Genomic DNA, 24,957 nt, shown 5'->3' on the forward strand with positions numbered 1-24,957 from the left:
ATCTGAGCCTTCAGCGAGTTGTAATCTTTTTGCTGGTAGAGGGTGTTGCCGCAGTGTCTAGGGTTGCCGACTGTTCAGGGTGGTGGTTCCTAAAGGCTGAGATGGCTATGCCAATTCCTTAAAAATAAGACAGTGAAGTTTGCCACATCAATTGGCTTTTCCTTTTACAAACGATTTCTCTGTAGCATGCCATGCTATCTGACAGCATTTTACACACAGTAGAAATGCTTTCAAAACTGGAGTCAGTCTTCTCAAACTCTGCTGCTCCTTTATCAACTAAATTGATGTAATATTCTAAATCCCTTGTTGTTATTTCAACAATCTTCACAGCATCTTCACCAGCAGTAGATTCCATCTCAAGAAACCACTCTCTTTGCTCATCCAAAAGAAACATCCTTATGCTCCTTATCCCTTGAAGTTTGATTATGAGATTGTATCAATGCAATCACATCTTCAGGCTCCACTTCTATTTCTAGTTCTCTTGATGTTTCCACCACATCTGCAGTTAATTACTCCACTCAAGTCTTGAACCCCTCAAAGTCATCCATGAGGCTGGGAATCAACTTCTTCTAAATTCCTGTTAATGTTGATATTTTGACCTCTTCCCATGAATCATGAATGTTCTTAATGACTTTTAGCATGGTGAATCCTCTCTGGAAGATTTTCAATGTACTTTGCCCAGATTCATCAGAGGAATACACTATCTGTGGTAGCTACAGCCTTATGAAATGTATTTCTTAAAGAATAAGACTTGAAAATTGAAATGCCTTCTGATCCATGGGCTGCAGAATGGATGTTGTGTTAGCAGACCTGAAAACAACATTTATCTCGTTCACTTCCATCAGAGCTCTTGGGTGACCAGGTGCATTGGCAATGAGCAGTCATCTTTTTTTCTGAGCAGTGGGTCTCAACACTGGGCTTAAAATATTCAGTAAACCATGTTGTAAAGAGATGCGCTGTCATCCAGGCTTTGTTGTTCCATTCATAGAGCACAGGGTGAGTCGATTTAGCATAAGTCTTAAAGGCCTTAGAATTTTCAGAATGGTAACTGAGCACTGGCTTCAACTTAGAGTCACCAGCTGCCTTAGCCCCTAACAAGAGGGTCAGCCCGTCTTTTGGAGTTTTGAGCCAGGCATCAACTCCTCCTCTCTAGCTGTGAAAGTTCTAGATGACATCTTCTTCCAGTATAAGGCTGTTTTGCCTACATTGAAAATCTGTTGTTTAGTGTAGGCACCTTCATTAATGATCTTAGCTAGGTCTTCTGGATAACTTGCTGCAGCTTCTACATCAGCACTTGCTGCTTCACCTTGTACTTCTATGTTTTGGAGACAGTTTCTTCCTTTAAACTTCATGAACCAACCTCTGCTAACTTCAGACTTTTCTTCTGCATCTCCCTCACCTCTCTCAGCCTTCATAAAATTAAAAAGAGTTAAGGCCTTGCTCTGGATTAGGCTTTGGCCTAAGGGAATGTTTTGGGTGGTTTGATCCTCTATGCAGACCACTAAAACTTTCTCCATATCAGCAATAAGGCTGTTTTGCTTTCTTCTCATTCATGTGTTCACTGGAGTAGCACTTTTAGTTTCCTTGAAGAACTTTTCCTTTGCATTCACAACTTCACTAACTGGTGTAAGCGCCTAGCTTTCAACCTACCTCGACTTTCCACATGCCTGCCTTGCTAAGCTTAACCATTTCTAGCTTTTGATTCGAAGTGAGAGATCTGCAACTCTTCCTTTCACTTGAACACTTAGAGGCCATTATAGGGTTATTAATTGGCTTAATTTCAATATTATTATGTCTCAGGGAAAAGGGAAGCCTGAGGAAAGGGAGAGAGATGGGAGAACAGCCTGTCGGTTGGATCAATCAGAACACAAACAACATTTATCGATTAAATTTGTCATCTTATATGGACCCTGTTCATGGTGCCCCAAAATAATTAACAATAGTAACATCAAAGATCACTACAATAAATATAATAATAATGAAAAAGTTGGGAATATTATGAGAATTATGAAATTATGACACAGGGGCATAAATTGAGCAAATGCTGTTGGAAAAATGACACCAATAGACTTGCTCAACATAGGGTTGCCACAAACCTTCGATTTGTAAAATATACAATAAAGTGAAGTGAAATAAAATGAAGTATGCCTGTATTAAACTTGTTTAATCAGTCTGATTGATTACAAAAGTGCACACACTTCTGAAAGGAAATCAGCAACATCCCCTGCAATCAACTCCTGAAAATCAGACTGAAAATCAGATAATCAGCAACAGCTTCCATCCAGTGAACAGATGTCTGAGAGTCAGCCAGTCAGCAACAGTCTTACTCTGGTAAACCTGTTTCCATAGCTAAAGCCAACACTCCAGATTCTAAACGCCACACTTTTCCAAAACCCTTTGTAAGTTCTCTGCTTATAAGCTGTGTCTTATAAGCTCAGCCCTCCTTGCCTTAGCAAGAAATACATTCAGTTTATTATTTTAGATATTGAGTGATAGACTCTTTATCAGTATTTATGATCACCTATAATTACATGATATTTTTGTTACCTGTTGGTTTATTATCTATCTGCATTAGGATGTAAGCTCTAAGAGGGCAGATACTTTGTTGCTTTGTTCACTGCTGCAACTTATTGATGACATAGGTGCCTAGCACATAATATGAACTTTACAAGTATTTGTTGAATGCATCTTTAGAGTAGGAATAATGGCCGCTTAGCATAATATCCCCACTGCTAATACAGTGCCTAGTACACAGAAGTAATTCCATAAGGTATTATTTAGATGAATGAATTAATTCATTGTCCATGCAGGCTTCAAAATATTTGTTAGGGATATCTTTGAAGTAAACCAGAGATTACTCAGATCTCTGTGGGTCCATATGGTTCTCATAAACTCATCTCTCTCTCCAGAAATACACTAGATGAAAAGATGCCCACCTGCCTATTTGACATCTCCTTTTGGAAGACTTAGAGGCATTACTGGTTTAATGTGTTTAAAACTGAACCCACACTCTTTCTTTACCCCAAACCAGATCCTCTTCTAATGTTCTCTCTGTCACTAAATGTTATAGGCCAGAAATCCCCTTTCTCCCTTGAATGTCTATTTTCAACCCAGCATCAAGTAAGGGTGATTTTACCTCCCAAATATATCTTGAATCTGCTGACTTCTCTCCCTTTACATGAGCATCATGTTAATCCGAGCTACCATTAGCTGTCACCTAAACTACTTTAGTAACACTAATTGGTCCATGAGCACCTTCTCCAGGCCTCTCACCAACCTAATCTTTCATCAGTCAACTCTCTCCTTATAAACTTTTATCAGATGCTTTGCTAATAGAACAGAGTTTAAAATCTTCAACATGGCCTCCAGACTCCATTCATTCTCATCTTGTATCACATTCCTCTTCATTGTCTGAACTTCCGTCACTGGCTTTCTTTAAGTCACTTGAGATTATCATGTCCTCCTTTTCCTCCATCAGAAAGCTTTGCAAATGTTAGTACCTCAGCCTAAAACATTATTCCTCCTGCTCTGACTTATTCTACACATATTAAATCCACCATCATTCGCATACCCCTACCTTACTGAGAACCTTGTCTATCTCCTGTAAGCACTTCTCATGTTGAAAATCTAAGTTCTGTTTGTGTGATTATTGGATTAATAACCATCTCTTTAACTAAACTGTAAGCTTCATGGGGCGGGGGCACTCTATTTTTGGCATATAGGAGGGAGTCAAGAAGTATTTATTAAATTGATGAAAGAATGAATGAAAGGGAAGAATTTGAATCTGGTCAAGACTTTCCCAGCATATTTCAGAGTAAACAGGGTTGGAACCTGTGTTCTGAGAGCATAGTGGGCCAAGGAAAGGCAGTGAGGAACAATGTCATTCTAAAGCTGCTTTCTTTTCATTAAAATTTTCACTGAAAAGCAAGAGTCTCCCTAGTCTTTTGTGGGCTCATGTTTGGTGGTAAAGACAAAAGTGGTGCATAGAAGACATTCAAAGATCAATTTCACCTTTAACAAAGAAGGAGAGAAAGGATGGGTCCTAATTTGTTGGAGTGAGCAAATACTGTAGCACGTTTTCATTTAATACGGCCAACTTTAAAATGAGTGTTATATTCTAAGAAGGATTTTGATTCTTGGGGAGTCTCCATTAGATGTAGGTATTAAGTAGCTCTTTTCACTAGTTTTAGGGTTCATTTAAATATTTTAAAAATCCAAAACATTGTCATATTAAAAGGCAGTATTTACAAGCAGTGTTTTCTTTCTCCAATTCTTGCCTCACTGTGCAAGTCTCAACCACTGCTGTGCTGCTGTTGTAACATCAGTTACAAAAATCTTTCATTTTGGAAATCAAAGTAAAGGACAAGAAAGAGCTATGAAAGCAGGATCATCTTTAGGGAGAACATTTGGGACATGGAGGGCAGGGTAGCGTGGGGAAAGAGAGGTTGCCAGTCAGCCTTCCACATACTGCCTGATTTTTCTTTGTTTTACTTCGTTTTGTTACCCCACCAGAAAGTCACAGCAAGCATAGTGTCTGGCATGTAGTAAGCCCTCTGAAAACCTTAGCTATCTTCTCCATTTTATTGGTTAATAAGCATCAGCTTAAAAACGGCCATTTCCTTCAGCGGGTTGTAAATGACCATAAATCACACACATACTGGTTAAAATAGATCAAGGAGAATTGGAGGAAACTCTGCACTCCCCTAAACCATCACCACAGCTCTGCAGGGTAACAAAAGGGAAACCCATGGAGGTTCAGAAAGACTACACGTCAGGTTCATGGATGCATGGCAAGCACACAGCGGGGCTAGACTCAGGGTGACGTCTACCATAGCACAGAGGACTTCTGTTCCCTTCCGTGACTGCACTGCTCCCATCATGAAGGTGACACCAGTTCTGCTGAAGAAGTGGATGGGACGACTCGGGGAAAGGTTGTGTGTGATTTGAAGCATGGTTAGTTTTTGGTGGTTAGTGCTTAAATTCTTCTGCCCACCAGTAGGTCACTGATGGTTGCTTGAGGCAATATATAGTTCCTGCAGGCCCCAGGGGCCTCTCAGAAAAGTTTACACTTAGAAGTTTCCTGCTAAAGGAAACTGAACCAGAAAATGGAGGAGAGACTCTTTTCCTTTCCGTCTTACACAACCTAAAGCCCTTAACCCAGAACCTAGAACTAAATTGATATTTGTGGACTATTGAGGGGACTTAACTACCACATACAGAGTTATTTCTAGATGATAGATTCCTAATTCCAAACAACTAACTTAGTAACAGATGCTTGGAACACATTCCCTTTACTAAGTGGGGTATTTCTAGTTTCTCTAAACATCTTTATATGTGGATAGAAATTTGGGTAGTATTTGTGTAATTCTAAAGTAGAGCCTACATGGTACTTCGCTTATAACAAATTTGTTTCCTCATTTTGAAAAGGGGAGAGGACTATTGCCATTCATAAACAAAGATTTTCCTTTTGAATGGACTTTGGAAATGTGTGGACAACTAGACATAGTAATCTGGAGGACGATGAAAACATTAAAATGGAAGGCGTTAATTGATTGAATTGGCTGTGTTTCCTGACATCTGTATTTGCCTCATGTATTAAGGCTTTGTTTGTTTGTTTGTTTTTGTTTGCTTGTTTTTAAGGCCTGGAGTTGTCTATTTTTCAGAGCCTCAGATCCCTTTTTTGACTGAACTTTTACTGCAAATAGATAAAATTCCTGCTCTATACCACTGCTTTATTGATACTAACTTAGAAGTCTATTAATATGCTTATTTAAATCCCTAGCACGGGCATGTATTTAAAACATGCTTTGATTTGTAACTATTATCTTTTTTATAGAATGTAACTGTGCCTTTTGCCACTAGAACAAATTGATTTCATCTATCTTCCGTCTCATCTTTAAATGTATTATTTACCCAACTTTTAGCTTTTCCAACATAACGTAAAAATGTCTCACTACAATAAGAAGATTAATAAACAAAGCAAAAAAGACTATTTATGAAAAAATACTTTAGAAATCCAGTCCTTTTGATTAGTAACCAGCCCTAGTACCAGAAAAACTTCAAAGTGCTCTCTAAACATTGAATTTTCATCAGTGATGCTGCAAGCCTTAGCTCTCATCTTTCATGCTTACCATGCAATAACTTCAAAAGGATAAAAAGAAAGAATGGTAATCTCTCCAAGCAACACTCTGCTAGGGCCAGTCATCTTGTCTTTAGCTATCATGCATTCACAACCAGATAATTGCTTCATTACATTATGCTTTAATAAATATAATAATTAACATTTTGTTACCAAAAAAGCCAATACTCAAGCCATTCAGAAATGAAATTCAGAGCCCAGGGGATTTCTAGAAGAAAATGAAAAAGAATTAGCATCAAATATAGACCTCTTCAAAGGGAAAGAGATCATTTAAACTTGTCTTTTACTTACTGAAATCTGTTCTGTATATTTTATTGTTTTTGTCATCTTGCTTGTTATAATCCAGCAAGCGAATGTTCAAAGAACATAAAATCCTACAAATAAATAAATGGAATATGAATGAATTTACAAAAGGCAACAAGAGTCTCACATGTAAGCTTTGATTACATAAAGCAATTATGTTTCCCAGTGGTGCTCCAGGAACATGTGATTTATCAGTAGGAGAGAAATCAAAGTTTTTCGCTTCATGACACTTAGATAAATTTGCAGAGTACAAGTAACTTGGAAACCTTATCTGAATCAGCATGGTATCACCAGTCAAATTTGGGGTGATCAAGACTTTTTAGAATTAGATTGTAGGGCAGTCTGGGTCAGCGTGGGAAGTTGTAATAGACTCTGACCTTTAAACAAGAGGTAGGCATATCATAATGGACTTTGTGGTCAGTAACTCAGCAGTCATCTGAGGAAGTATACCAGAGGGAACTTTGGTGGGGAGGGGTCAGAGCTGTGTGTTGTGTAGTGGTAGCCTCAAACAAGAAAAGACCAATAATAAGATTACACTTGTGAATTTTGCTGTTTGGATCGGGGAATATCCTCACACCAACAGCTTTCTAAAGATCTCTCACCACAAGGTAATAAAATGGAGACGGCAATAAAGACAATTCTTGGTGACAAATTATCTTAAAAGCTATATTGTCCAAAGAAGTGCAAATATTTTATGATATTATGGTAAACAGGAAAGGAAAAGCAATGGATAGGAGCTGTCTGATAGTCTCAGTGAGTGTGTTTCTCCCTCAGACACTGGAGTTAAAAAGTTATCCTTTCAGATTATTTGGATGTTATCTAGATCAGTACTTCTTCAGTTTATAGGCATAGGGAATTGTTGACAGTGCATTTTTGCCATCAGCTTGTTACATAAAATAGGTCAGTAGGGCAGATTAAAGATAATCTATTTTTAATATAAATATTAAGTAAGGGGCTTAAACAGAAAAGCCAAATTAAGGTTTTGAGAAAAGGGTGTGTGTATGTGTGCACGTGCGCGCGCCTTTATGTGCATTCATGCACATGATCGCTGGCACATTTGGTGTCGAAATGCAGAAATCGTCAAAAAATAGAAGGGGTGAGCAGGAAGTGGCAAATTAAAAGCCTTACCCAACAGGTAAGGAGAGTGGGAAATTGAAAAAGTATTAGGTGACAGGCAAGATTGACTGGACTTGGTTAGATCTGTAGATGAAAATGGGAATTAAGGGTAAGTGATGACTTAGTAAGTATAGAAACCTAGCTCTTTACGTATTAATTCTACCTCTACCAATGATAGGGAATGAATAAGTTAAAATAGTTTCTCTAAAGCTGCTGGAGAAAAAAATCCTAATGTATACATATATATATATATATATATATATTTTTTTTTTTTGGCTGCGTTGGGTCTTCATTGCTGTGTGCGGGCTTTTCTCTATTTGCAGTAAGCGGGGTCTACTCTTCGTTGCAGAGCACGGGCTCTAGGTGCCCGGGCTTCAACGTTTGTGGCTCATGCAGGGGCTCAGTAGTTGTGGCTCGTGGGCTCTAGAGCGCAGGCTCAGTAGCTGTGGTGCACCGGCTTACTTGTTTCACGGCATGTGGGATCTTCCCAGACTAGAGATCGAACCCATGTCCCCTGCATTGGCAGGCGGATTCTTAACCATTGTGCCACAAGGGAAGTCCCCTAATATATATTTTTTATTAAACTCTAAGTATCCATCAGTGATGTCACCAGGGAATTATTTTTAGTTAATATAATTCCCAAGTGTCTCTAGAAGAGACTAAGTAAATAGGACCACATTTTTCCCCACAGCAGCACACGTTAATATCACCGTAAGATTAGGATCCTAAAACCCTGAAGAATAACAAAATATGAGAGGAAGAATGTAGGTTTATTTTAAAATTCCATGAGCTTTTGTGAATGCACTGAAGATGGTAAGCAATGAGGGAGATATTAGAAGGAAAGTCAGGAAAACCAGCCCAAAGGCCAATACCTTTGGCACTGGTATTACTTGACTTCTGTTCTCCTATCACCAATCTAGAAGAAAATGTTTTTTAATGAAATTGGAAGTTGAGAAGAAAGGACAAAAACATCATATCTTTGTAATAATAGAAACTGATACATCTTAACTCATCTCTGTCTACTCATGTATCTATGTACATATTGGAAGGGCAAGAAAACAGTACTTTTCACATTCTGAAAATATATCACCTAACTCCTTGGTAAGCTATTAAGCAGTCCTGAACTTTACACAGGATAAATAATATGATATTTAAGTTTAAATATTTTTCAGTGAAAGTGAAAATAAGCCAAAAGTCTAAATTAAAGTTGAAAGAGAAGGATAACTCAGGTTTCGAGAAATGCTGAGTAGGATGTGGACGGGGTATTAATCCTCGAGGAAGAGGGGGTATGAGGGCCACTGGAGGAGGCCTGCCTAATAGAAATGCAGGCTCGTACATTCTGACTTCTGAAGAATGTTGGCCCCAAACTAACCTTCTATGTTTAAACTTACTCTTTAGGGTAAATGCTGTGTAAAATGGGATTGGCTCTATAATAATCAACAAGGGAAAAGGAAAGAAATAAATCACCTTTACTCTTTAAGACTGCACTTACAAAGAGAAAACAAGCACCAATCATGGTTGCTTTGACTGTCACATCTAGATCCGCAGGAACGTGAATTCCAAAGTTGTCAGCATTGGTGAAGACATCGTTTACGAATCCTGACCAGTACTTTGAAATCTTCCCAATTGTAAGCTTTTCGTTAATGGTCTTCACCTTTGAAAAAAAAATAAGAAGTTGTAAATTTGAAGGTGATACAGATGGTTTTACATTTCTTCATATATTTACTTCATGAGAGATAGGAATTATTTTATTCATCGTCTTTAAATGACAATTCGATGGTACTCATTCCTTTATATAAGCATAGGTTTGTAGATTTTCTAGTTTACTCTTCAGGAATTTTGCTTTTCTGACATTTTTTAATCCATTGTAATTCCTTTATTTATTTATTTTTTGTTTTTGTTTTTGTATGCAGATTGAGAATTTAATAGCCTCAAGTAATTGAGGCCAGGCTACCACAAGATGGCAGCAGGTACATAGTCTCAATTATATGGTCTAACCATGATTCCTTTACCTGAAGTCCAGATTTTAAATCTGAATTCTTCATCAAAAAAGAAAAAAATATGTTTGTGAAATATTTTAGAAGAAACTTTTTAGAAAAAAATAATTTCTAAGTACAATTTATAACTTTTTAATTTTTATTGCTAAGATTTTATAATTACTAATATGTTTAAATATTATAAGTCATTGCTCAATTTCATTTTTATATTATACTCAGATATTTACTAGGTCATTCCTTCATAACTAACCCTAAGTCCTATTTTTCATTTGAAAAATTCTCTGGGCTAATGTACCACACAGGAAATTCAGACTAATTTGACATCAAAAGTCTATAGTTCTTTTCAGCTAGAAGGAATCTACAGTTAAACTTTATCCACTATTCATTTGCTTGCCCTGTTTCTCATTCAAAGGCTGAAAGTGATTCAGTATAAACTTTCACTTTCTGTATGGGAGTAGAGGATAGAAAATAGAGAAAGTTACTTAGGCCATGTCTATACCATGAATAATAAAACTCTTAAGTTCTCCTCAATCATAAGGCATATTTTTATCCTTTACTCTTAGGAAAGTTATACCAAGTCTTTTTGGCACGGGCTGGAGTTATGACAGCTCATTTTGCAAAATGTACATTGTATTCTAGGTGAATAGTGTTCCCTGAAATCCTGCAACCTTAATGTCCTATGTGGGATATACATGAATGAATGGAGTGAATAAATGAAAAAGAAATACATACTTTAAATTAGACTATATCCTCTAGGAAAATCTGTTAAGATAGTTCATATTCTTACACATTGAATTTGCAAGTAATTACTGTTTTTTAACATTCAATTTACACAAATATGTTTATATGAGAATAGATTGTTTTATAAAATGAATTAGCAAGTCTTATGAACATAGCTTTTAAATTAATAGTATTTTAATGGAGTGTGCTCTTGAGATCAGAACTGGATATGTTACCACCAGAGATATAGGAAAGAAGATGTAATTTTGGTGATTCTGAACTAAATATATTTGCTTTATACCATAGGCACTATATTCCACATAAATCAAGTTTTTGTAGTATGTTTTAAAAAAATTCTTGAACTTAGTATCTCTTGAATTATGAGTTATTATTGGCATGTACAATATTACTTGTTACATTATTTCACAAATATATAATTTTCTAAATTTATTTCAGAGATATTTCATGATTTGAACATTTTAAAAATTGAATTATGTTGCAAAAAATCAGGACCTAAGTGAAACGGTCCTTCATTTTGTCAATCATACCTCAAAATCCACATCGCCAAAACAGCCACATGTTGCACAAGGACCAACAATTTTCAAAATATCTTCTTTGTTTGAGTTTTGGATTGTGAATTTAGGCAGAAAGGGGTCCCACTTCTGTGCAACATAACCAACTATAGTACCAGGAGGGGCTTGGATTTCTAACTGTAAGAAGAGATAATAAAATAAGATTTCCTAAGGTTATTGTATTTTAATTTTACTATAATGTCAGCTTACTTCTAAACAGTATATAAAAGATTCTAAATATCTGCTTCTATGTTATACTGGGTTTTTTTTATAATTTATAGAAACAAAGAAATTCACTGTATAGATATGTGTTCTGCATTATGCGCTAAACGTCCAAGTCTTTGATCTTCCTTCCCTAAGGAGAACCTATCCCAAAGCTGTTTTCTGACCCTGGGACACTGGCTTCTTTGCCATTTTGTTCCAAGTACAATAATTGGTCAAGCATTGAAGATGTTTCCTATGAGGTATTTCATATTTATCCCCTCTCAGTTGTGGCCACAACACACATCTATTTTTAAGTCTCACTTACTGATTATTATGAACTTTTTTCTCTTTGGATTGTCAACTTCTAGCTTCTCTGTGCTCAGTTAAAAACAAATGCTTCTCGCAGAATTACAGTTGTTACACACCAATTTGATTTCTGTTTCATTTTGTCCAAAGTGTTAAAGACTTGCACTTGCATTTTCAGGGCTGACTTTAGTATTTTAGTCCATCATCCTTTATTCCCCTAATTTCTTTATTGTCCATAATATTGTATTTCAACATATTTATGTAGCCAAGTCAAATACTTTGTAAAATAAGCTAGAAGTGGGTGAAAATGATGAACATTGTTTGCTTTTAAATCAAACCAGCGCTCATAATCTGATCTCCTTTTGTCTTTCCTTATTTGTTAAGTTCATAGTCTTATGTGCATATCTGTAGTGTTTTCAGATGGACAAAGGTGGTTTCAACAAGTCTTCTTAGAATTATATAGATTTGTTCTAGGACAACTTTTAAAGTAACTGATGTGATTTTAACCAAATTAAAAAACATATTAATCAGTATTAGGATGCATCTTATGGTTAAGTTATATGACATGGGGCTACTTTGAAATAAAACATCAATTATCAGAAATTTTCAAATGGGCATATATTCTGGATTATACTAAGTTTAGCATCTTGGGGCATGTTAGATCTTGAATATCCCCAGTAGAAGTATAAAAATTCTTGGGCTCCGTATATGAGTACCTTAGCAATCCTATCACTTAGCCAGGTAATTGCCTATAAATGGAGAATTAGCTTCAATATATATTGTGAGAAACTTCTCTAATTAAGGAGAGTTCCATGTTACTATTTATTTCCCTTTGTGCTAAGTAGACTATTTATACATAGGTCCTCAATAGAGAAGCTTGGGCTTGAATAAAGACACCTGGATCAAGTCCCATTTATTGTATCTTCTAGATGTGTGATCATAGGTAAGGCACCTCCACTCTCTAAGCCCCAGTTTCCTCAATTGCAAAATGTAGAGAGTAAAATCTATTCCTTCTAACTTATAGAGGTGTCATGATATCAAAAACGTCAAAGTAAGTATATTTTCCATATCAACTTAGCTGCATCATGTCAATGAAAGTTATTACTATAGATCTATTAAATAGTGATGAAAATCTATTATATATTAAAAATATAACAATCAGATGATTCCCTCTAGAACAATAACATAGTCTTTGCTAAACCTTGAAGTTTGTCATAATTGGGTGAATGGAACCTGAGATTCTGTACTAAAAATAATACCTACCCAAGAGAATACTTTAGAAGAGTTTAGTATCACTCAGCACTCCCTGAACTTTGCACCAATAAGAGAAGAAAAAGGGTAGATTTGCTTAATGGTGGAACTTACAGCTATTACAATTACGTGGCTAATACAGAGATTCAGGAGGATGTGTCTCGTTTACATGATGCATGAGCTGTCTTTACCGATTAACATCATGGAAGCCACTATAGTTTTTGGTTGGAAAGGAAAAGAAATTTAGTGAATCACCAAATCCTCAAGCTGTTCGGATCCTAAAGGAGCAACATTCTAATTCAACCAATTGAAAGGTTAATTGCCCCATATCTCCAGATGAATGCCATTTATTTAAGAAATAATTGCTGATTTTTCCAAACATGGAAAAATACAAGCACACCCAGAGCCAAAGACTAACCTCTTGTAGGTAGCAAGGGCACCAGCAGCTGTTACACCTCAAGGGCCTGTTGACTGTAATCACCTCTCGACCTGAGTTATCAGTGATCTTCAGAGTGCAAGATCTCAGTGTGGAACAGAAAGTACGATTGAAGCAGATGCTTTCCTCCACTGCAAAGTAAATTCTTTGTCCCAAGCTGTTTTTAATCTCATATTTGTTGGAGGTCTCAGTGCCAAGTATCACTAATGGAGCAAAAAAAAAAAAATTATCAAAATCATGCTTATTGCTTACTATCAAAACTTTATATGAGTAAAAATGGTTGCGTTATTAAAAGAAAACAGAGTGTCTGATCAGTTATTAAGTATATGGTATCTTATTCAGACAAGTCTACTTCCGTGCTCGAAATTTTGAGGATTTAGCCATAGCAATCAAAGTAAACTCTGAGAACAAAACTGTGCAATTACTAAATTTTGATTACAGATATATGACCTACTTGGACACATGTAGTACCACTTTTCAACTAGGGAAGCAATGCTGTCAAGAAGAATCAAATACTCAGATAATAATTCTATCACTGTTATGAAATTTACTGGGACAACTCACACTGATAGTAATGATTTTGTCTAAAATCTCTATCTGGTATTATATCTACAGCTGCATGCTATCTATTATAATTTTGACATATCTTAGTTAAGGACAAAAATCCTTCATTAATTTGAATTCAGTTAGTCATCATTGTAAATTTGTGTATTGTTAAATGATTTGCCTATTTGATGAATCACTGACACTATGATAAAACATATTTTGTTTTGATGATTTTTTGTTATTTAGTCTCAACCTTCATTTCCATGTCTGAAATTAGAGCATTAAGAAAATTTAAACTATTAGCAGCCATGGAAATGAACAAATAGTTTTTATTACTTTGAGATTAAAAATAATATTAGATTCCCAATGACAGTATCATCAAAGACTTGGGGAGCTTTATGCTTTTATGTTTATCTGTATCAGACTAATAATTTTACTTTCAATATTTATTTTAAAAAATAGGCCTAGTTCTCTTTTTAATCTATCTTAAACATTTAACTTTATCATTTATAAAATATTTAGATGTAAAGAAACTTCTGAAACTTAAAACATTTCAACAGTTTTAATAATTACAGAATATAATATACTTACTTCCAAGAAGCTCCACCTGCTGGTGTATAATTATCAGGTCTAACTGTTAAAAGACGACATAAAGGAAATAAAAAGTATTACATCACAGGTCTTTGAAAACCTTTGCAGCTATTACTATTAACCTGTTTACTAGACTACATGAAATTAGGTGATTTTCGTGTTCTCTGTGAGGGAAATGGCTGAAAACAGCTCACATTTTATAATGAAAAAGAAGATAACATGGTTTTTATTCAAGTAAAATTTAAAAATTACAAGAACCCTGAAAATTTCAAGGGCAGAATTGCCCAGAATAACATTAGCAACTGTGATTAACTCTGTGTTTTTTCCTGTGGTAATCAGATAAAACTGTAGCTCTTGGAAACAATACCTTTGAGAATATTTTTAAACCATCTGAATAAGAATGCCTATAAGGTTTTAAAACTCTCTCTCTCTCTCTTTCTCTTTCTCTCTCTTTTTGAAAGAAATGAACCAAAATGAAACAAAACAGTAATGACCTGCATGCACGGCCTCTCCTCTCAGCCCTGTAACTCTACTTTCACTCTGTCATTCAGTAACTCATTCCTCACAGTGATGAAACGTCTTTGTTAAAGCTGAAAAAAGCTACTCTTTAAAATTTTCTCATTCACATCTTCCTTTGGACTAGGGGAAAAAAACCCAGAAATCCTGCTGATGCCAACAAAGTACCAATTTAAGCAGAAAAGAGTTAAGCCACTAAATGCATGACACATTAAAACTTGCCTATGTAATTAGAAATGAAGTTAATTTACAGAGATAAAGTAGCCACAGTTGAGAAGTGACTTATTAAACAGAATACAGTACAAACTGCTTTTTAAAGGAAATATTTAAAGTATGTTCTTAAGGGTGAATTTTATTTGTGTATGCTTTCATTTTGATATTCAATACTTGAAGATTCACTAGGGTAAAATCATGAACACTGAATGCAATGCTGATTATTACTTTTTTGAATGCTTCATTTTCTATCTTGCCTTAAAATTTTCTTCACTTTATTCTCCCTTCACATTAATAAACTCACTGATAACTTTTAAATGAAAGTAATCAATACTAACAGTTGGAATTGATTGGGCATCACAAACGCAGAAAATATGACGTTACCTTATTTCCTTCACTCTCCTTGTATATCCTGTGATGGAGATAAAAACTAATATCATTTCTTCTATTTAAGTTTTATTATTGATAAAAGTGCATGTGACCTTTTTAAGATTCACAAAAATATTTTTTCCAAAATTTATGGTTTAAGATATTCTAAAACATATTTTAACAACTCTGACAAAGTTTTTTAAAAAAAATTGAATCGGTCTTTGTTGTGTAGTATTGTTAGTTCTCTTCTCCTCTTTTGAGGAAAATGGAGGGTTGAAGAAAGAGAAGGGGTAAGCTTCAAAAGGACATGCATGATTATTTAGCAGTGGTTCTATGTAGGAGTAGCTTAGAGATAGAGAAGGAGTATGGGGGCAGAAGTTAAGTTTGAGTTTAGGAGCTTTGACTATTTGTGACTGGATCAAGTTTTCAGCCTTGCAATTTAGAGACTATTAATTGAAAAGGGAAGTTGTACCTCTCTAATACCTAATAATAGCAGTTGTTTATTTAATGACTACCATGAGGTAGTCATTGTGCCAGATATTTTGACATAGTGTCTGATTTAGTCCTCACACACATCAGAGAGCTAGATATCATTACATTTTCCATGTGAGGAAACAACCCCAGAGAGAGAAAGTAGTTTGCTCAAGATCACAGAGCATGTATCAATAAGTGGTTAGACTGGGATTTGAACCCAGGCAGTAATGCAGCTGATTTTGACGTGCTCTTTACCCTGCTGTACCACATCACTAAACTAATCTTAGGAACTGGGAGAAACCATTCTTAAGTGATGCTATGGGACTTCTGAGTACCTTTCCTCCCTATTTACTCTTATACTCACCCATCCTCTGTAATCACATTTGACTTAATCTACCTCTGTGGGTAAACCTCCTGGATTTGAGGGTCTTGGTTTTGGTTGTTCCTGTAGTTTCCTTTAAATCGCCCCAGGCCACTTATAAACCATGGTCCAAAAGAGCCCTTTTCATCTTTTGCTATTAATTGATGAACTAAGAATTGTTGGAAAGTCTAAAGAGATTGTGTCATGTATTCAGGTGTCAGGGCAAGTAAAGGACTCCTGAGGTATGAAAGGTATAGAATGGAAACCTAATTACAGCCTTGGATATGTAACTAAGAATCAATTCTTATGTATAATTTATCAGGTTTACAGGTATCACTGGTTCCATTTAATACATGTAGCAAAATAAATGGGATCTTTACATGTGTCCTTGTAGACTTTGACTCACTACTCTTAGCTATAGGTGACTAAATTATAGCAGTTATCCTTTGACGCTTACAGGATAAAATGTTATTGACTATTATGAACATGTTAATCCATCTGGAAAGGGAATGTATTGGTTTTATTCTTAAGTTTAACCTACATGAACAACATATATGTATATATATACATGTCTAGACATATAAGTATGTGCATGTACATATGTATGTATACACACACACACACACACACACACACACCCTGCTTGGGAATTTATTTTCAAATTATTAATGGAAACATGATTTTCAGTAGTGGTCATTGGATAGTCTTGATTAAAGGAGAATAGATGATTTTTTAAAATTTTACTTTGAGTGTTTTAACTTAGAAGGATTTTTATTGAATATTTTCCTGTTTGTTTATTGAAACATGTACTATTTTCAAATGTTCATAGTTTTATTTAACCTTGTGGTTTTAGATAAAAGTTAACTCACAAAATTCTTTATATATATGTTTCTTACAAACTAGTAGTATTAGACTTTCAAAATGTGCATTCATCCTTTCCTATATGCACCACTTTAAAGCAAATTAGTGTTCTTTTAGTATAAAGATTATAAATTTTCTTTCCCTTTGAAGTAAAATATCCACCAATTTGTGGCATATTTTTGTTTTCTGAAAAAGATTACCAAAGGTATATGTTTGGAAAATTGACTTTGTTTTAAAACTGCAGCCAATGGGTTCATATCTCTATCAAATATGAAAAAAGTGTATTCATGTCAAGCATCTGGCTTCGGGTGTGTCATCATTCATGGATGGAAGAAGAATATGTGATGACCATATGTGATCATCAAACCTCAGCCCTCTGGCACTGGTATATCACTTTTATACTCGGCGAAACCTTGTCTGACAACATTCCCAAACAGCTTGCAGCAGTTAATCAACTCTAGTCAGCTATTACAGCTGATCCTTCCTGCAGATGGAAGATGGTAGGTTAGCCTTTCCAGCTCTTTTACATATCTCCCTGAGCTCTCCAGTCTCTAAAGTACATTTGTCTGCCAGTGGGTTTCTGGAGAAGGCATCTGCAATTATAAACATTTTCCCAGGAACATATGCTGCATGCAGCTTAAACCCTATCAGGCATAACAGAAATCTCTTGCACCTTAAGGGAATTAACACAGAGATTTGATTTTGATAAAGGAGATAGACTTTATAGTTTGAAAGAGTGCCAAACAAGCTGAAAATTGCAGCAGATGTGCTGACATCTCAATATTAGTGTAAGTGTATTTCTAATCTTTTGTAGGATAAATACAAAAGCAACAGTAATATACATAAATATCAATTGCTATTTATGTGCCATGGAATTCAGATGATAATATTTCTTGATTGATTTATTATAAGGCTTGAATCATTGATGACCCTCCAATGACTAGAACAATGGCTGTACCTAATGATAATATGATCTTTCAAGCAAATTGGCCTGGAGATGCAAGAGCATCAGAAGACACTGCTAACTTGATAGGCTGATTTTCTCTTGGATTTCCATCCACCTTTTTGAGATTCAGTTGAAGATGTTGAACTCTCAGCTCATTGCAGAAGTCTCTCCTGAGTAATTTGACCTCTAGCAACATTTCTCTTCTCTGTACACCTGCGCACATTAAAATCGTGTGCTTATCTGGCTCTAGTACCCAGCCTTGCATTTTTTGTCATCATTTTTTGTCTTTGCCAATGAGGTTGTAGAATGTTTAGGTGAGGGGGACTAGGTTTTATACCATTTACGTGCCTTGATTAAGACAGGTACTCAATGTTCTTAATTAAATAGCTGTAGGTGACTAGACATATTAGACAGTTCCTCCAGGCTAAATTTGCTGACACCTTGAGCAATAAGCAGTAAAAGGATAAATGTGCTAAACAGCTCAATCGAAAATGTTTAGTCTTCTTCCTCTGACAAATAAATAAGGAAATTAGAAGTGACCATAAAAGAAAAAAATTTCTTCCCAAATAATAGAAATAAATAAAAGACAGATTTTATAATTTCATGATTTATAATGCTTTTCTCACTTCAGTAAGTTATTTGTTGACATTCTTCGGCCTTGATTGAAAGGCAAGAAATCAAGTTTATATTCATTTTAAGGGCAAGCATTTAGTAGAAATAGAGAGGTAAAAGCACCTGGCTTAAATACTCTAGACCAGGAGGGAGACTCCCTGGTGAGGGGGGACCCCACTGCCACACTTGGTTCCCTGGATTAGAAGGTGAGATGTGAACGCCATGGTCTGGGTCTGAAGTTCCTGGAAGAAAACCAGGCAGACTTCTGCTTCTTTGGTTCTGTGCATCTGCAAGAGAATGACCATCCCAGTCCATAGTTAAATGTAGGCCATTTTATTTAGTTTGTCTTATAATATTTGCTTCCTCTTAATTCAGAGGGTAGAGTATCTCCCACAGTAGCCTCTCACTACAGTGCCCTTTCCTTCATTTTTCCTACTCACTGTCAGCACCACTTGACCCCGAAGCCAGAGATAAAGGACTGTGGAAGACTACCAGAGGTAGTTGTGAGAAGAGTTGGATAATTTGGGCAAAATAAATGATTTTAGAAAGTATATATTTTTTGAAGGCAAGTGAAGCTTCTATTCAAAGAGCTAAAAGATTATACACTACAAAAAGAAAATCAATGGCAAAAGAAACTAGATGTTCTCCACTCATAAAAGGATAACTTTAGACATAGGATTTAAATCATAATTATGACTTTCAAGCATATTCTCCCTTCCTCAAATATTATGAAGGCGCCTCGTAATTTCCAAGGATATTTTGTCTCTTTTTATCAATCATACTGCTATGGCTAGATTTAATTCAGGGTCCTTATATTTTAGCCTGCGCCAGAACCAGTTGGGGGGCTTATTAAAACACCCACTGCTGGGCCACACTCCAGACTTTCTAATTCTGTGGTTGGAGTGGATGTGGAGCTTGAGAATTTTGCATTTCTAACTAGTTCCCAGGTAAACTAATGCTGCTGGTCTGACGATATATACTTTGAGAACTAATGGGAATATTTGTAACTAATTTATGAGCTTCTTAAGGGCAGTGTAATATTTAATTTAGCTTTGATTTCTCAGTGTTTGGTATAAAAACATCCGAAAAAATTTTGACAGTATGAATTTCTTTGTAGCTCACCCAACATTACAAAGGATAAAAGAATTACAGAATTCTAAAATGTTTGGCTTTGATTTTTTAATCACCTGTTTTCTATATTATTGCCAGGTAAAATTGTTACTGTTTCAATTATCTCTTAGATTGAAATTCAGAGATTTGCTATTTATACTGCTTTAGTCTGGAGCCTAATATTATGCATAAGACCTGTAAGTGGTGCATGCAAAATTCTTCTTTGTTAAAAATATACTTTATTCCCTTTCTACTATTATTTTTCCCTTTTCTTCTCACATGACTGCCATTTGGCTATCTCCCTCATTAGATACCATTATTTTTTTCAAAGACTATCAGTGTTTTTACTTCTCATCTTTATTAAGCCAAATTGTCAGAGTTCTCACATGTGCATTCATTTCGTTTACACTTTGCTGTTTTAGATTGAGTGTAGGTATGGATCAAGCAAGGTTCATGACAGGTGTTTTCAAATATCAGAGAGGCCATTATGAAGAAAAGTAATTTAGACTATTTTAAACACCTATGAATGGGAAGGACAAGGAACCTGGTTCTGGATTAATATGAGGAAGAAATTTATAACAGATGCACAAGGATTTGGATAAGCACTCATTGTACATATACTAAAATTGGAGTGACAGCTATATAATTCACAGTAGATTAGAATGGTCTCTCTTCAGCACTGACACCCAGGTCCATGTAATATGTGTGTGTGAGGGGGGTAGGTATTCTTCTGAATCTTTTAAACCTCTAAAAAATAAATCTGAAGAAAGGACTGATTTTCCTTTGGAGATTATAAATTCCTCTTCATTCATTGCTTCCCAAGCATAGCCTGGGTGAGCAAATGAGAGGGATTAAAAAAAACCAAACAAACCTGGTGAAGGAACACAGGCACCTAAGGAGTGGTCCTTTGGACACTGACATAAACTGTTTCTAGTAACAATTGGCTCATTAAAGTCATGTGTACATTTGGTGTTAATGAGGGACATTAATTGCCAAATGATTCATTTATTCATTTAACAATAAGGTTGTGGGAAGAGACCAATATGGATTTCTAAGTTTATACTGGTCTGTGACATTTAGAATTTGGACACGCTTTAGGGGTAGGACTGAATGGAAGCAAGCTTGTCATTTGGTTCCACGAAAAGAGAGCTCCACACTGATAATATTATAACATTTTGCTTCCCCAAAAGCCCCCATCCTGAACTTCTCTCAGATTTGGGGCAGACACAAAGGATACAGACTTTAGAATTCCTCTTGCTCTTAGCCCTTCTCGAGAGCTACTAACTGAGTAAACAGAGAGGAAGACTAGGTAACACCATGTCAAATCTGGGAGAGGAGCAAATGGCCACTACCGCAATAACAACTAGAAAATAATAGAAGGCAACAAACATCCTTTCTTTGGCATTAGTGCCAAAAGCACCGTTGTCATTGACTTTCAGAGAAGCAGAGACAAAATTGTGATCTGGGGAAAACTAGTTCATAATGATAAAATTCAGAATAGTGGTTCATCTTGGGAGTGGAGGTGCATATGGCTATTGACCAGAAAGGGAACTTCAGGAGGTGCCAGAAATGTTCTGTATCTTGATCTTGGTGGTGGTTACACAGTGCATCCTGATTTTTAAAATCGTGGAGTTTAAATTTGGTGCCTTTATGCACTTAACTGTACACATGTTATATCCTTCAATTAAAAAAAATGTGTAGGGATTAATTTCTAATAATAGCTGATAGAAGACTATTAGATTCTCTCTCATTGCCAATTTTATTGTTGAAAAGCTTAGCAAATTACTCCAGTTTTATCTTGTAAACTATTTTGCTGTGACAAAACGCGGTAGATTCTTGAGTGTCTGGCAAGTGGCTCTACATTTCTGACCCAGGTCTTTAGGTCCTTAGATTTCATGTCATTAAGAGATGTTAATGCACTGGGGCCCAGAGCAGATCATGTCCAACGTCTTTACTGGGGAGTAGAGGCTCAGTCAGAGACTGCTGGGATCACCATTCTGAGATCACTTGCTTGCTCTTCTGGGATTTCAGCTCACATTGGAGCAGCACAGCCTTTGAAGACCTAAACTGAAGCTTCTGTTCAGCTTAGATCTCCTGGAAACTCCTGTTTTTCTCAAACTTAAAGTCTGAGACCAACCTGTTCTTAAATTGTGTTTATTTATACTAAACCAGGGGACTCCAGACCACACAAATATTTCCTCAGTTCTAATGGCGTCCAGTATCCAGACTGTCCTTTGATTTAGTGGTGCTGATTGAACTCCCTACAAAATGTGTGAAATGTCTAATTAGCCTGTATTCCCTGGGAAAATGCTAATTGCCCATACAGTTTCATGGGCCAGAAAATATCATGACATTATAAATAATGTCTTTAAATATATTTGAATAAAACTCCACAAAAATATTTTAGGTAAATAATGATGATAAACCAATTTGCCCCCTAAAACCAGATTTCTAATTCAAAAGGAAACTTCATTTTTCACTTCTTTTAAGTAGTATAGGGTCTCTCACAGATGTTTTACCCACTTCATCTGTTAAATATTTTGAGTAGGATGCAGCAAGAGTGTTAGTTTTCTACCCTAAGTTTTACCTCTAAGTTTAGTCTTGAGCCCCTATCATTACTGAACATCACTGCTTTTTTGATAGATTAATCATATTTTGATCATAATATTGCTTTCTAGTCACAAGTTTCTTCAGAGACTCAGACCACCAAACGAAGAAGGAACTCCTTTGAATTTCCATCTGGCTTTGAATTTCTATCTACTCTTTTAAAAATGTATAACTAGCTTATAAATATTTCACGTACTCTGCAACTCTTTACCTTACAGGCTGCAGTTGTTGCTGTAACTCTGACTTGATAAAGTGATGAAGTGTTTTTGGATTAAGTCTTAGTGTCAGTCTTAAATGAAAGAAAGACCTTGCCAAGATTTTGTTTGTCTGTCTTCAAATATAAAAATGAAGTACACATGTATTAAAATTCATAATTTTGATGTTTCACATCTATATTTTACAATTTGAGCTTTCCCAGTGATACTCAGGGACTGGTGTATGCTACATGTTGACAAAAAGTGAAAATATGACTTCCTTTGTTCCAAATTAAATAGCATCCAAAGTCTATTTTGATAAAGGAAGCAAATAAGCATACACATTTCTCTGAATGGATCATTAATTTAATTTAGGGTATTTTAAATTGTGGACTCTATTATCCTATTTGTAATTAGGTTAAAAGGTTTCCACCAATTATACTAAGCATAATTCTTCACTTTCATTATAGCCTAGAGTTTAATGGTTTCTTCTGACAATGGAATGAAAACACATTATAATTTCATTTTTATATCATTTCACAAGTATTTTTTGTGAGATTGCAACCCATTACCTAAAACAAGCACATCCCTTGTCTTCTGAGAAGTTCTTTGAGTGAGACAACACTAATGATATTTACAGTTTTAGAGATTTGAGGAAAACTTACCAGTTCCCCCTCCCAAAGTCTTTAATCTGCTTGCTTAGTTTCTGTTTGCTTTTTAGATATAATTTACCATCAAAGAAATGTTAAAAGATTCTTGCTTCATAGTTCAGAAATGTTTACTTCTAGTCCATTAAATTTACTAGGATTTCCTGAAAACACATGTTTAATTCTCTATAATAAATGGCTGTATCACATATTTTAAACAACAAATGGGAAATTTTAAAATATTGAACTGTACTTTAACACTTTTTAACTTATGTGTGAAAAGTTTTCTACAAATCCCTTTAAACTGGGAATATCAACTTGTCTTTGTGTTTGGCATTAGATATTCCCATTCTAAATTTTACTCTGCAGCTTTTCACATCAAGTCACTAGGTTTATATTTATGATAACGAAAACACTGTTTGCATCTTAACTTTTACATTCTATCAGATAGAGGGTTTTTAAAAAAAATTTAATGCAACATGCTCCTTGGAGTTCAAAGTTAAATATTCCAACGTTGAAAAGCACTAAATGACAGGTTTTAAAGTATCAATCTCACCGATTGTAACACCCTTAGAACTGTGTATTTTCAGTCACAATATAAGGAAAAATTTATTAGCTGCCTATATTTGCTCTTACCTTTAGAGGCCATGAATATGCTGAGTCACTTCTTCAAAGGCATGCAGGTTAAAAGAAAAGGCTCCTCATGTTGCAGCAAAGAGAGAAACACAGCAGGCATAAAACTTCAGAGGGTATTTGTCTACCACTTGTCAGCTTACAAATACTGGAGGAACGGAGAGCCTTGCTGTTTCCAGAGTGCTGTATTTTATCATTTTGAACAACAGGGGGAGACAAAGCTATCGTCAAAAGTAAACACTATTCAGAAGCCATCATCCCACTTGGTGGCTGAAGGATCAATTTCAAAATAATAAAAACCAGGAAGGAAAATATACAACATACAACATTCATTTTTATGGGCCTTATTTCCACTTAGTGTTTAAAAATTACTTCTTGGAATATATATTTTTGCCCTCACTACTACATTAGAAATATTCTACTTTTCTAATTTCTAGAAATCTCCTGTACCAGAGTCTGTGATAAAACATTCTATCACATGTAAGTTTCTGACAGTTATAAATAATTTTTTTTAATTTTGAAAATGTTTGAACAGCAATATTTTTATGTTTACTCTGGATTTCTCCCCACTCTCTCTCCCCGTAACAAACAAGAAAAGGATTATTTCCTGCTATTTACATACATAAATGAAAATTTATTTTTATTTTTAGTTGAATTTGATTAATCAGGAATTTGAAAATAGAAACCTTCAATAATCTCATAAAGTTAGTTAAATGAAACATACAGGTAATATTTAACTGCATTGCACACTGAGGGGAAACAAAAAAGCACTGTAAACTTGACTAGACAGTTCATATTTCTAAATGACCATGGAGATTTTGCTCACCAAGTCAGTTGCCCTGGATGGCATGATTTGCAAAGGTTGAACTTGTAGGATATACTACGTTATCAGCAACACTGTATGCTTCTAAAAATAGTTATGTGGCCTGAGAAGGCATGGATAGTGATGAAAAATTATGAAGTCAGCTCACAGGCTGTAGACAGCCAAAAGTTTGGGTTCTTCTTATTTGGCAAAGAGATGTTTCTTTTTGTTGTTGTTTTGAAATGTTCGAGGTTAAAATGAGCTGCCATTATTTGAGTTATCATTTTGCAGAAAATGTGTATAAATATGATTAGTATTTTAGAATTAAATTATATGTTTCCTAAATTTCTTAATGTTTGCCACAGGCATTTGGAAAAACTTTGATCCAAAGAAACTAAGTTGTTATTAGCACAATCAAACATGGTATTTAT

The 24,957-nt window shown here is 35.3% G+C and overlaps 1 protein-coding gene across 1 annotated transcript; it reads right to left on the minus strand.

Annotated features, from left to right (window-relative positions):
- Window positions 1–6,291: 6,291 nt before the first annotated feature.
- PLSCR5 (phospholipid scramblase family member 5) lies at window positions 6,292–23,811 on the minus strand. The gene is made up of 8 exons (XM_007188102.2): window positions 23,728–23,811; window positions 18,657–18,820; window positions 14,182–14,224; window positions 13,027–13,247; window positions 10,824–10,985; window positions 9,051–9,212; window positions 6,431–6,513; window positions 6,292–6,347 (listed from the first exon to the last, which is right to left on the minus strand). Exons 1-7 carry the CDS (start codon window positions 23,738–23,740, stop codon window positions 6,475–6,477), a joined length of 804 nt encoding a protein of 267 aa, XP_007188164.2. The 5' UTR covers window positions 23,741–23,811; the 3' UTR covers window positions 6,292–6,347; window positions 6,431–6,474.
- Window positions 23,812–24,957: the final 1,146 nt, after the last annotated feature.

Source organism: Balaenoptera acutorostrata, chromosome 4 (assembly GCF_949987535.1).
Source record: "Balaenoptera acutorostrata chromosome 4, mBalAcu1.1, whole genome shotgun sequence".
Taxonomy (NCBI): domain Eukaryota; kingdom Metazoa; phylum Chordata; class Mammalia; order Artiodactyla; family Balaenopteridae; genus Balaenoptera; species Balaenoptera acutorostrata.